This window comes from Verticillium nonalfalfae (genome assembly GCF_003724135.2).
Source record: "Verticillium nonalfalfae strain VnAa140/NRRL 66861 chromosome Unknown scaffold_161, whole genome shotgun sequence".
NCBI classification, from domain to species: domain Eukaryota; kingdom Fungi; phylum Ascomycota; class Sordariomycetes; order Glomerellales; family Plectosphaerellaceae; genus Verticillium; species Verticillium nonalfalfae.
In genome coordinates, this window is record NW_021167386.1 from 25,060 (window position 1) to 39,048 (window position 13,989).

The following is a 13,989-nucleotide window of genomic DNA, read 5'->3' on the forward strand; positions in this document are numbered from 1 at the left end:
GAAGACCTCTTCACTCTACTCATCTACGCGTTCTGACATTGAGATACTTCTACAAATGTAGAGAAGGCAGAATAGACGGACAGTATTGTTGAGTTTGCATCGAAGGCGTTAGAGTCTAGCTAGTAGGTCGCCATGGAGATGGACTTCCTTCTAGCTCTAACTAAGCGAGACACGTGACTAGCTGGTGACGCAGGCCTTATGCTGCTTCAATTTGGGTTGGCTGCTTTTGCTTTGCGTTAGACCAGCCTTGTGAGGCACCAAGCGAAGCGAAGAGATCAGATCTAATGAGTACTGCCCGCCCCAAAAAAACCCGTCCAAATCTTCCAGATCACGTGACAAAAGGTGAGGTACCGAATCTGTGTATCTCAGACCGCACTGGGGAAGGTTCGTGACCGCATCCGAGACGACAAATTGTCAACTTCACTTTTTCGCGACTAGTCCCAGCAACCGACGTCCCTCACTGTCATATCGCTCGACACCTGTAGCCTTCCATCCGACGCGTTCATATTATCGGACACCTTTTTGCTGACAGAATTCCTCTCTCACACTTCAGACAGCAACATGATGGTATGCAGCGTCTGGCACCGCGGCAGCTGAACGTATGACCTGTACGGTCGCATTGACCCGGAACCGCCTCGATTGTTGCCCATGGGAATTCATTGGATGCTGCCTACCGGCATCACGACAAAGAGGAGGTCATTTGTTGTCTCCGATACCAACACGATCCCCGCCCCAGGGCCCAAGTTCACAACCGTCTCTGCACTGATAAAATGGTCTCGATATCCATGTCGATGATGACGCCCGTGGCCTTGTTGCTTGCACCGCCACCAATATAACAGCCCTGGGTGCATATTCCTATTCACGACGACCGGCACCTGAACAAGGAGGTGGCTGATGTGGTCCAGGATCATGAGGGCTTCCTCCCTCCGTCGGCTCGCTTTCCTTTCACTTGTGTATGAGACGAGCTGTGGCGTTGTATTAGAGGAGCGAGCGTCGCCTCGACGTCCAGGTTTCACTGGTTTCTGTTCAGCGGTGTCACCACGGTAATGCCTGACTCCTATGGGATCTGTCCGCCTTCCCTGTAGTATCTGCTGTTCAGGAGGGCCACATTCGACCCCTCTTGCGTGCCTTGCCTGACTCATTACAGTAGCCGCTGAAGTCGAGGATCTCCTGCGGTTGTTTTTTTGTGTAGTACGCCACCCGTGGTGAATTGGTTCCACAGCCCGTGCGCTGTCATGTTGGGATCTTTGCTCTGCCTTGGACGAGTTTTCGGCATTCCCACAGAACGGCCGAACTGAAGAGGAGAATCGACTTTTCCTGTACTGGACGGATTTGGTCGAAGTCCCCGCAAAAAGGGGGGTGGGGATCTCGCCGAAGTCTTGCGTACACCCTCGCTGTTTTGCGGAGCTGTTCGATGTCCGCGCTCCGAACACGCTGACCTCGACCACGATCAGCAACAACTTTCCTACCATTTCCGCGGTGCTACTTTCGCCCACTTGGAGACTAAGTGAGTCATGCACCGCGAATTCGTTTACGTCCGCGGCCCGGCCTCCCCTTGGACCCTTTTCTTTCTAGAACCTATAAGCGGGAAGGAGATCACATTTATGTGCCGCCGCCGTCCCAGAGTTGCGGTTAGCAGCGAGTGATACATTATTCCGACACCCGCCAGCAGGCCGTCGATGGTTTCGATAAGCTTTCGCCCCCAAATGAGAGACCTTAGGGACACTAATTTCGTTGTGCTTGATGCGGTCCATTTGTCGGGGCATATATTCGCAGTGCAATCTTATGTTCTCGGTTGAGCGTGAACAACTGGGCAGCTTGTCTCGGAGAACTTTATTGGCGGGCAAACTGGATCCTCAAAGTAAGACCTGCGACCACTGTACGCCTCTGAGTCGCCGATGGACACCGTTGCCATCAGAACCATCGAACACAGTTTACACCGCTAAGCCAAGGCTAATAGTGTCGTTCCTTTACTGGCCCTGCATTCCCTGGGTCATGTTCTCTTTTTCTCTCTTGACGCTTGTCTGCTGCGACCTAATAGATCTCAGTCGTTAATGTCAAGGGTCGGGCCCCAGAGATCCTCCTAGAGCGCTCCAGGTCTTCACCCTTCGCAAGCCTTATCGTGCTACAAAGCTTTTACTCAACGCAGAGTCGAGAAGTTTGACGTTATCCGCGATGAAGGATGATCGTCGCGGGAGAACTTGCCTATAACTCTCCCAGGTGGCGTTGATATCCCCTCATATCGTGCCAGAGCGGTTCTCGCAGCACAAACGTCGCGAGATACTGAATGACAGCCCTCTCAGAATATCGTCAGCACCACGAGTGCCTATCAAATTACTTACGCTCTGGCCGCTTACCCTCTGTGATGGCCCTTGCCCTCTCCGCTGAAGTTTGTACCAAGTTACCCGTATAAGCAGACGGCAGCATCCTGGCAGGTGTGGTTTAGTAGCCAATGATCACAGCCTGATGCGCATATGCTGAAGGGTGACGCGACATGAGAAGTCACATGAACAAGCACAGAACAGGGTCGCAGGTCAGCCAGCATGTCATGCAGAAGGGTACATAAGAAGCTGGCACCCACCCGGCCCTCGCATTTCCCTCTTCCATCTTCCTCTCACACAACCAGTCTTGCATCTTGGCACCTGCCTTCTCTCGGATATCCTGCCTTCATTGATCTCTCAGTTCAGTAAGATGATCCACATGACGCTTCACGACCAGGAGAGTCTCGGGCAAGTCGCTCGCCTCTGCAAACAGGCCCAGAGGGTCATCGTAGTCACAGGTGCCGGCATCAGTACTAGTGCGGGGATCCCCGTAAGTGTTCCAAATCTTGAATATTGCTACCCTTACTCATACTAGAACGAGGACTTTCGTTCTGAGTACGGGACCTACTCCACTGAGAAGAAGGGACGTAGCCTCCGAGAACTTTTCAGCGCATCCGCTCTCACGCGACCAGAAAAGAAGCAGAACCTTCATAACTGGCTTAAGACATTGCAGCATCAGGTGAAGCGCTGTGAACCGACTCTCACTCATAGGTACATTAAGGAGCTGAGCAGTGCTCGCCGGCTGCTCCGCCAATACACAATGAACATCGACCAGTTCGAGGCAAAGGCAGGTCTGTCCGTCGACCTGCGCCTCGGTGCAGGCAGTCGAGGACGATTTCTAAGGGGCCGTCGACGCACCCAGACCCCTTCCACGATCAGCCGGAGAAGCAAGGCATCCATGGACAGCGGGGTTGATTGCGTCTCTCTACATGGTTCTGCCGCGCATGTACGTTGTCCCAAATGCAGCATGACCTATGCCTGGGAGGAGGAAAATCGCCCTGGCAACCCTTGTCCTGGTTGCTCCAAGAGGTCCGCTGCGCGAACGGAGAAGGGCAAGCGAGCCCTCAGCATTGGATGCCTGCGGACAGACGTCGTTCTCTATCATGAGACCGATCATCGCGCGGACAAAATTGGTGACATTGTGGCATTCGATCTAGCCAGCCGACCGGATCTTCTAATCGTCATTGGTACGAGCCTGCTGACTGACGGGGTGAAGAAACTCGTGAAGGATCTGTCACGATACGAGAAGGGGGGAAAACCATACTTGTGAACCGCACGAAGCCTTCACAATCTGTCTGGGGCAATGTCTTCGATTTCTGGGTAGAGGGTGACTCGGACAATTGGGTACAGACTGTGAGATAGTCAATGATTGCAGTTTATGTCTTTTAGTATCAACTTCAGTCATCGTCAGTTAGTTGTCGTCATTCTACCTCCGTGTGCGGGAGCGGAAGAAGGATTTCTGGCACGCCTTGGCCGTACTTCGCAGAGGAAGCTTTGCTCCAGGAAAAATCCTGAACTCAGGTGCTCGTTTCGTGGCTCGTGCACGCACACCGCCCTTGATGACTTAGTCATCATGCTTAAGCTGCGTCGATTCGATGTCACATGTAGCCCGCATCCCCGCAGCCTGCACGAGCACCCGTAGGTTCGATCGTCATGGAACTGGAAATGACTAAGCGCCACGATGGGTCTGTTGAGACATCATCCAAGCTCTGGTCCGTATTTATCCCGAAGTAATTCCGATATCAACAATGGGGCAACCAACGGGGGTCAACAGCCGGACTCCAAAACAATCCGACGCCCTTCAAATACATGGCCTAACTTCTTTCCATCGCAAGCTCTGGCCTATGTCGATATTCAACCAGTCGTTATGGAAGAAGAACTTGCGAAGTTGCGACAACAGCTTCGGAACGAGCAACGCCTACGCGAAGAGGAGCAACGCCTACGCGAAGAGGAGCAGCGCCTACGCGAAGAGGAGCAACGACGACGCGAAGTAGCTGAGGGTCGTGTTTTAGAGGAGCAACGTCGCATAGAAGAAGAGCAACATTATCGCAGAGAGGCAGAAAACCTTGCCAGTTCGTCCCGACCACTGTCGCTCGAGAAATATCTCGAGGCTTGCCACTCTCTCAACCGTGCGATCCAGGTGGTAACTGATCGCTCGCTGACCACGCAAGGCGAGACAACAGACCCTGCCGGCCGAATTTTCCCTCGAAGAATTATCCCCTGGGACGACTTCGCGACGAATCAAGAGGAGATCTGGGAACAAGTGTCAACTGGCCAGTCATTCACCTCCTAGTCTACTTTCCCATCCCAACATCAGTTAGAATACGTCAGGTCCTTGCTCAACCCCATAAGCAGTGAGGTTGGGCTTCGAGATTTCGAGCGCGACGTCGTCGAGAACTCGGTTTAGAAGTTAGTAGACGAGGCATATAAGGATGTGCGACTACGAACTAGTCTCGATCTCCAGGGAACCGTGACCTTCGAAAGCCATACGAATCTCGGACCGGTCGACGAGACCATCTCTGGGTCTATGCAGCAGATGTCCATCCACGAACGCCATACTGGAGCAAACGCGTTAGCCCCAGGGTCACTGGGCCATAAACCCCGTCGCAGGGCGAAGGGGAAAAGCGGCCAGGCAGATCAGTTCTGTATCTATAGGACTTCAGATGGTCGAAACGCCCCCGCTCTTGCGATCGAGTACAAGGCGCCCTATAAACTTAGTATGGATGAGGTCGTGGCAGGTCTGGAGTTAGAAATCCAACCGGCACGGGATGTTATCAATTAAGAAGGCGAGGGCTTTGCCTTCACGTCGAGGTTACTGGCTGCCGCTATCATCACCCAGCTCTTCTCCTATATGATTGGCAAGGGTATTTAATACGGATACGTTTGTACTGGGGAAACATTCGTCTTCCTTCACATTCCCGACGATCCGACTGTTGTCTACTTCTCTGTGTGTGTGCTAAACATGGACGTCCTGGACGACGACGAGAATAGGCTCTATCGCACGGCTGTAGTACAGGTCTTTGCCTTCATTCTCCGAGCCCTTAGCGCAGAAATACCGCCTCAGGCCTGGCACGACGTGGCTGCTAGGCTTGAAACCTGGGCTGTGGAGTATGATGATGTACTGAGGAATATCCCCGAAACGGTGCGTAAGGGCAAGGAGCCTCGTGCCTCTCCTTACAAACCCCAGCGGTGGCGAGGCTTCGACCGCTCACCGATCCGAACACGTTCTCACTGCCGGCCACTGGATGAAAAGCCCGATGGTCGAGGCGATGACAATGAGGATGATGATGAGGCTCCCCCATCCCCTACTCCAAAACGATTATTACGTTCCGAGGATCAGAGGAATATCTCGGTAGCGGCAAGCTTAGTCGGGAATCGAGGGCAACGCAGCAAACGAGACCGGCGGCAGGATCAAACGACGCAGCGAAAAATCTAGGATCGGCCATTCTGTACTCAGGGATGCCTTTCAGGGGTAGCTTTCGGCGGCCTAATGGACAAGAAATGCCCTAATTTTGAAAATCACGGACCCAGGCATATCGACCGACCGGGGGTCCTGCGTCTCATCTGCGCTCAGCTTGCTAAAGACCGTGGCCCCGATGCCGATTATATACCCCTTTACCTATCCGGAGCAGTAGGGTCGCTCTTCAAGGTGCGACTATCTTCCTACGGCTATACGCTCGTTACTAAAGGCGTAGAGAGTTTCGATCTCGCTCGGTTGCAGTACGAGAACGATATGTACGATCGAGTCCGGTCTATTTAAGGGAAATACGTCCCGGTGTATCTCGGTAGGATGGATCTGATCCTGCCGTATTACTATAATAGCGGTATGTTTAAGCACTTTATGTTTCTTAGCTAGGCTAGGCGGCCTTTATTTAAGTGCTACGCCTAGATCGATAAGCGGACTATTATCGATGTAGTTACCGTAGCCTTCACGGAGCTATATAAGTTAAGCGTCCTCTATAACGACGGGAAGCTTCGTAACATACTATATAATGGAGGCAGTAGTAGAGTCATAATCGTGGATTTAGTGTAGGCGGAGCTCTATAGTCGCTAACCCCTTAGCCCGATTAGTCCTAATAGCTAGGCTCGGAAAAGGAAGCGAAAGGTAATAAAGAAGCTAGGAAAGGAGCTCTTTACGATTAAGTTACGATCTATAGTAGAGTGTATCTCGAGGCTAGCTAACTAAGTTAAGCTTAGAGTACGGGAAGCTGGGCACTTAAGAAGATGCCTTTACAATTGCGCATAGGGTCTAGCAGTCAAAGGTTATTATGAAGTCTGCGCAGATCGATGAAATTCAGAGACAAACGAAACAAATCTTACACCACAGCTTTCTCACCTCTTTCCGCCAGCGCCCCATGTTTCGTCCTAAGTCAAGGTTCAAAAGGGTACTCCTCTATGCAAATTATTGGCCTTCGTAGCGCAGAAGGCTTCAAAGAATTACATTTAGGTCACTTGCGATCCATTATGATATTACCTTTGCAGCAAAATTTGGGAGAGAAAAAGAACATGGATCCAGAGTCTCCGAGACCCGCCCAGTTAGACGGCACGGTATTTCCTAGCAGAATAGTCCCATACTTCATGAGGTGCTTAAGGTCGTGCCCACGTCCTTCTACCTTGACTCCACCACTTCAGCCTGCTGTAGATATCTGGTTCGGTTAGATAGACTATTCTGGTAAGGTGCTTATCGGGATTCACTTGTCAGATTGATGCTTTAATCTGCTTTTAAGGGTGTCTGAAATCGGGTTTATTGAATATTTCACCATTCTGCCGCAGAGCGGTGAAGGAGTGGGGTCAAGTTTGTCACTCGATAGAACCAGTACAAAACAAGGATCAACGAAGTTACAACCATCACCAGGTCCTTTTAATATGAGGATTCAGCCAGGAGTGACGAGTTCGATACGTTAGGCACCGAGTATCTGACATCACTCATTTAGAACGCGCTGAAGGTCGCTTTTTGTACCTAGAACAGACAAGTCAATCAACCACAGACGCCTCGGTGACACTGTGTTCTATTAACTGGTGCAAGCGCCCCGTTATAACGAGTCAAAGGTGTGGGTCCCCGGGTACACCGATATAATTTGGCGGAGGATCCGGGATCGAAACCCTGCCCAACGAAGAACACAACATAACCAGAATGAAGACACAATCACCAGCCCCATCATCACTAGACTGACCCTGAACCGTACAAAATAAAGTCATTCTAACTGGAACCTGAATATCCACTCGCGTATCAACAATCAAGAGTCTTAAAACGCCCTCGAGCCGGCCGGATACGAACGACGATAACGCGATGTCAGTCCATTACCTCGCATCGACGAGAGCCCATTGGCTGCGAGCGCCGCAGGACGGGCCAGGAGGCCCGCTTCCTTAGGTCGTTGGTTGGGTGTGCCAGGCCTGAAGAATGACTCCACCCCTGGCCATGCCTGCTTCACACCTCAGCTGCATTCTCGGTGACGACTCTCCTTTTTTATTTTTTCCTGAAAGCCGGCGAGCTTGGTTCGACTGAACCTTGAATTGGATGCGACCCTCTTCCATCGCCCGTTGCGCTCTGCATTTGAGCTGCATCTCCTACTCCATTACGGTCACGATCCTCGTATTTTGCCTTCCTCATCTGCAATATAAACGTCATGTCTCTTGTGGATCATTCATGCCTGATTCGGATGTGCATGCCTCCTCCATGCATGTTCGCCGCTGCATGATTCATATGAGGCTTACATGCCCACTAGCTGCAGCATCGTCTTTGTCCAGCGCTTTCCGCCCCGGCGATGCACTAGGTGGCCGCGTTAAGTCCGTGTAAGAAGTAGTCCACGATGCAGTAGATGTCCATCATCGAAGGCACCAGCGGGAAGAGCCGGCCGTCGTGCGACTCGGCGTAGATGGTTAACTTCAGTGTCAGGCTCCGCGCAGTATTCTCGATTGAGTGGGGTAATGAGGCATTTGACGCCCTCCAGTCTGATGAGACACGGGGAAGATGCCGGTGCGTTAGTAGTTGCACCCTATGACCACCATGCGGGGCATGTCATGCAAATAAACAGGCTCACCGCCCTCACGGCAAAGTAACACGCGGGGGATGTGATCTATCATATTTAACAGGTGACTGTAACAGACGGGCTTTGGAAACTTCATCATCTCTTATTTGCTGGGCTAGCCGGGTATTTCCACGCGACGGTCTATTACCCTGTCTCTTATGAACCAGAGCTTCTCAGTGCAGTGGGAAGCTCCTTGCTGGCGTGATTGGGCGTGCTTGATTTTGAGGCCAGGCCATCCTACTTAACCAGTTTTTAGTACCCAACAGGATTCATTTTTGCATTATTTGCCGATGCCTGTCCCACGTCGCAAAGCACCGGACTCGGTTTGAAACACAGTACAACCATGAGCACCCCTCATTCTGAACACGCCTTCCCAGGCTCCAGTCCCAAACCAGCTGTCGACGTGGCATCATTTGCTATTGTGATAGGACGTTTTGCCGCCAAGAAGCCGGGTTCGAAAGGCGCCAGCTCTGTTCCGGCATGTCCGACTGATAGTTTGCTCTTGCTCGGCTGCAGGATCCCCAATTTGAAGACGGAGTCGAACACAATGATATATCCTCAGAGTTCAGGTAGCGTGCTCTCACAACCTCCGCCTTTGGTCACCCCATATGTGCTGACATGGTACATCGACCTCACTAGCGACGAGGTCGAGTCGACGGCCTCCTTGACCAACAGCATCCGAGATTTTCGCAATATGAACGGCCGCACCTATGGAAATTCCAAGACTACAGACTACTGGTGAGAAATTAGCCGCGATTGAGTTGGCCAGAGGCGATCGCATGGCATGGTTTCGGAACCGTGATCAGGGTTAACTGACATGTTGCCCCAGGGCCCCCAACGACGAGCAGCAAAATGAAGGTTTAGACATCACGTAAGTTTTGCGGAAACCCAGCTGAGATTTGGTGCAGTGGCTGGCAGTATGTCTCCGTGTGATCCAAGCCGCTAAATAGACTTTCCAGGCACCACTACATGCTTCTCTACTTCGATAATAAACTCTTTCAAGCGCCCATCGGCGACCATCCAATGGTACGCCTCCGCCTGCCGAAACCCTTCCCCTTGCCTTGCATTTAGTCGTGAACCTAACATTGCCTTTCTTCCGTCAGAGAGTGCTGGATGTGGGAACTGGTACCGGGATATGGGCAATGTAAGTTTGTGGGTAGCGCCTGAAGCCCGTTAGACGCTAACCCTGGACATCCAGTGACTTTGCTGACCAGTTCCCGGCCGCACAAGTCGTCGGCACCGACATCTCCCCTATTCAGCCAGCATGGGTGCCTCCCAACTGTGAGTTCGTCATGGATGACGCCCAGCTCGAGTGGACCTGGCCAGCCGACCACTTCGACTACATCCACATCCGCGATCTCTACGGCAGCATAGGCGACTGGTCTGCTCTTTACAGCAGAGCCTACCGCTACCTTAAGCCCAGCGGCTGGTTCGAGGACGTTGAGCTGGACATACGCGCGCACTCCGATGTCATCAATGACCCCGAGCACGTCTTTCACCGTTGGAACCGCGTCTTCCAAGAGGCCGGCGAGAAGGTGGGTAAGACATTCAAGATCGCCACTGGATCCCGAATGCGAGATCTCATGGACGAGGTGGGCTTCGTCGAGGTCACCGAGAGAAAATTTCGGCTTCCCATAGGCGCCTGGTGCCTCGATCCTAAGTTGAAAGAGATCGGACAGTTTGTGCAAATGTTTGTAGAGGGCGGCATAGAGGGGTTTGGGCTATACCTCTTGACACAGGTTATGGGATGGAAATATGAAGAGTGCCAGGTCCTCATTGCGCAGATGAGGAAGGCTCTGAGGAACAAGAAGCTAAACGCTTACTATGAGGTGTAAGTCCCATGTTTCATAATGCCTATTGTGTAGACTCTTGCGCTGGAATATACTGATCTGCTTGGAACAGAACCTTGGTGTATGGACGGAAACCCGAGGACTCAACTGCTGTTTGAACGAACGATCAGAGCCATGTCCACATGTGGTTCGTACCAGTAGTTCGCAACTTCCAATAGCCGCATCGTAGGTAAGCAACTCCACTGGGCTGCAGCCCGCTACTGGATCACTTGTCAATCGTTATGCGAGCAGTTGTGAAGCGACGACATCCTCGGGAGGGGAGAGCGCGCGAAGAAGCTCCCAAAAACCTGTCAGGTGTATTGTATGACAGCTGCGTATGGTACAGCAAGGAACGCCACCTTTGCCCCCTTCAGGCAGTCAACAGACATTCGACACCACGCTGCTTGTATCGTATCCGGTGCCATGCAGCATGCCAGAGGCAGATGATGTCCGCCATATCTAACAATACCCCATCTATCCAATTCTCTTTTCGAAGAGGAACGAAGCAAAATCCTACTCGCCAGAAGAAGTCCAACTCCTGTTGCACGGCCGCGGGATTTGTCAAAAGCTCGCCTTCCGAGACAAATTCGTAAATGATAGCGTAGTATTCTTCGTCTTGCAGAACATGCCGTCTGAGGCCGTCCACGGCGATATCAGGGGGTCTCAGGTCAGGGCCCAAACATAATCATGTCACAACTGAGACTGGTTCTGAACCTGTCTCCCTGTTGTGGCTGTGGTCTCAAAAATGATTATATAAGCTTGACACGCCGATTCGATTGTGTTCAATTTTTTTTCCAATCAATCCGTTTAATTTAATTCGTATTAGATTGACCCTTGTCACCAGATAAACCCGATAAGAATTCCTACCAGTACGGTGGGGCCCACCTTTTGGCGTAATGGAATCGGTGACAACCCTACTGTTCGGTTATAATGGCGCTAAAAACCGGGTCTGTTGGATATAACAATATTCCCTCGCTGGGGCGTTAAAGGGTCTCGATGAAAAAGACCTACCCCGCTCGAGAATGATCAGAGGGATCGAAGGTCAAGACAATCAATCAAGACAATAACCAATTTGCATTCATCAATTAGATCCACCCCATCGTGACTAATCGAGTTCACGCCGCGTATCCGACAATAATTCAGAGTTTCGGCAAATACGAGCTGCTAGCTTAAGGCTAGCGAAGTTTCTAGAAAATAGTAGCATGTAAGAGGTCTATAGCCTGACTAACGATATAATAGATAACCCATTGGTGCTCTCTGAACCCTGCAGGCCCTGTAGAGGAGGTATATCAGGATGTCGTATTCCGTAGGGACTTCAGGTCTCCGGTCTGCGGCTAATTATTCGTGAACCTCTCTAGGTAATCTACAAGCTAGCTCTAATGGTCACTAAGTGGATATCGTACAGAATTTAGTTCAGTCTAGTAGACCTCCATCGCTTAGAAGGGGTCTTGCTAGGATGGAATGAACCTGATGTTCGGGTTGACTAGAGAGTCGGGCCGAGTCACCATGCCATGGATCCAGAGAAAAACTTCAGCAATGTCGTATACGGATTGGATTCCATAGATACCTAAAAGCCATAAGAGTAGCCTGTCTTCGCGCCATCCTTTGCAGCCTCGCCAGCTTCTTTAACACTTCACTCTGCTCTCGTACAGATAGCCAGACCAATACAACAAGCAATTGTTTGTCTCCCCTCTCAAGTTTGCTAATAACTCTCATACTGACTACCTAGAGTAGCGCCAATTACAAGTTACCCGGAAGAATGAAGCTTTCTACGCTTGGAGCCCTCATTTCATTGACTTCACTGGTCACTGCCGATCTAGGGACCGCATCCTACTATAACCCACCCTACCTTCCCACTGCCTGCGGCGGCAGCAATCCCAGCCAATTTCCCTCTGGTAATCTGTTCGTTGCTGTTTCAGACGGTCTCTGGGATAACGGTGCTGCCTGTGGTCGGCGATACAGAATAAAATGCCTCAGTGGTGCTAGAGGGTCCTGCAAGGATGGGATGATTGATGTGCGGGTGGTTGACAGAGCTAAGACAACTGTTACCAAAGCAGCACACAAGGCGACCATGATCTTATCTCAGGACTCATATGATGCCATTGTTAATCAGTGGAAGGGAACGAGGCATAAGGCGGTCAACATCGAATTTAGACAGATATAAGAAATTTCTATTTAATATTACAAACTCTCAACACCTTAAATCCCCCTACTCATTGCCGCGGTTATCCTGTGGGCAACAATAGCAAGAGGACAAGTGTTTCAGGCACTATTTAAGTCCCTTGATGAGAGTATGCGATAGGACTATCTTCATACTCCTCTAATTCATCCTCTTCCGGCCACACAACCTTGCCTCCTCGCCTCTGAGTAGAGTCCTTCTTCTCTGGAGTATGTGTCGCTTCTCTGAGAGCGAAGTCCTCCTTTCCGTCGGTATATCCGTGTGATGCGACATGAAACTCGTGCAGAACTTGCTGGCTGTCCTTGAAGGCAAAAGTACCGTGCCAACCATTCGGATCCTTCATGCGCCTGCCATTGATCGTTGTTGTGTCATGAATATCAGCTCTGTTCCAAACCAAGATCGTTAGAGAAGGCTTTTGTGAGAAATGGTGTCCTGGAACAGGAAACCAAGAGGGATGCTTACCTGATCAAAATTGCTTTAGGGGCCGGCTTCTGATCTCGAGCCCTCGCGTATGCCAAAGCAACAAGTGACTGTGTTCTTTTCTTTGAGATAGTATTGCCGGCGCAGAAAAAAGTACTTGACAAAGTTCGCTCCACTGGCAGAAGTCATGATAACGAGTTCAGGGCACAAATGGAGCAATAATAGAAAACGGAGGGCAGAGTGACTCAATATGGAATTCAATCAGGCACAGAAGTTACGAAGCCATCCGTATTATTATGCTTACGCTGGGGTAAGCGCCCGCTCGGAGAAGGGAGGTGTTGCCGATCAGGCATGGTCCTTTCTGCGACCCAGGGGTACTTACCCCTGTGGGTCTGCAGAATCCTCATTTGACGCATTCATTCTCTAGCTATCGCCCCGGTAGTTTTCAATCCGGTTCACGTTAATTAGTAACTGGCCAATGGTCGTCCAGGAGTGACTGCAGGAAAGTCACCTTTTGTACCATAATAACAACATTCAATCCACCTTGTTCAAATTCGTGGTAATAGTTATAAGCCCGGGCGACGATCTAGCTCGTTGACCTTCGATACCTATAGCAGGGCGCCTAGGTCCTAGATCGGGACCACGGCTAGTACGCTTACTACGGAGCCGTCTATAGCTAGATCACCGCTACAGTTCAACAGTCAATCGACGCGACGTTTCGCCATTAACGATAACCGGCTAAGGGCCATCGCCAACATCCTCCAGGAGAGCAATCACCTCTCTACGACCTATCGAAGCAGGAGAAGTGAGCTCCTCGATATCCAATTACGCCTCTGAGCCGTGCGGCCGAGGGCCTGAATGTACGCGGGGTCAATTAACGACATCCAATATATACGCGATTAGTCGCGACTATCGAACGACCTCCCCGACTATCTCCGATAACGCCCAGGGCCCCCTTAAGATGGACTCTAGTAAGCTCAGAGTAATCCTTATAAGGAGGGAGGAATGGAGGACGTGGCTTAACTCCGTCAGAGCCGTAGCGTCCTCCTACGAGGTCTGGGATTTAGTCGACCTAGATAAAGAGGCTGACAGCCGGCCAAAGAGGGCCAAGAAGCCAACAGCCCCATCGCTCGAAGATAAGACGAGAGATCTCAGCATATAGCTAACGTTATACAAGATCCATTTGGATATCTACAATAGGGAGTCAGCGG

At 51.1% G+C, this 13,989-nt stretch overlaps 2 protein-coding genes across 2 annotated transcripts; one reads left to right on the top strand and one right to left on the bottom strand.

The window, feature by feature from the left end:
- Window positions 1–4,638: 4,638 nt before the first annotated feature.
- D7B24_002531 (uncharacterized protein) lies at window positions 4,639–4,878 on the bottom strand (the record flags this gene model as incomplete). Its single annotated transcript, XM_028636737.1, has 2 exons — window positions 4,639–4,718; window positions 4,770–4,878. The coding sequence occupies 2 exons, from the start codon at window positions 4,876–4,878 to the stop codon at window positions 4,639–4,641; spliced, it is 189 nt and encodes a 62-aa protein (XP_028491182.1).
- A 4,019-nt stretch (window positions 4,879–8,897) lies between these two features.
- On the top strand, window positions 8,898–10,298 carry D7B24_002532 (uncharacterized protein; the record flags this gene model as incomplete). The annotated part of the gene is made up of 6 exons (XM_028636738.1): window positions 8,898–9,088; window positions 9,180–9,221; window positions 9,310–9,376; window positions 9,454–9,494; window positions 9,549–10,181; window positions 10,253–10,298. The coding sequence occupies 6 exons, from the start codon at window positions 8,898–8,900 to the stop codon at window positions 10,296–10,298; spliced, it is 1,020 nt and encodes a 339-aa protein (XP_028491183.1).
- Window positions 10,299–13,989: the final 3,691 nt, after the last annotated feature.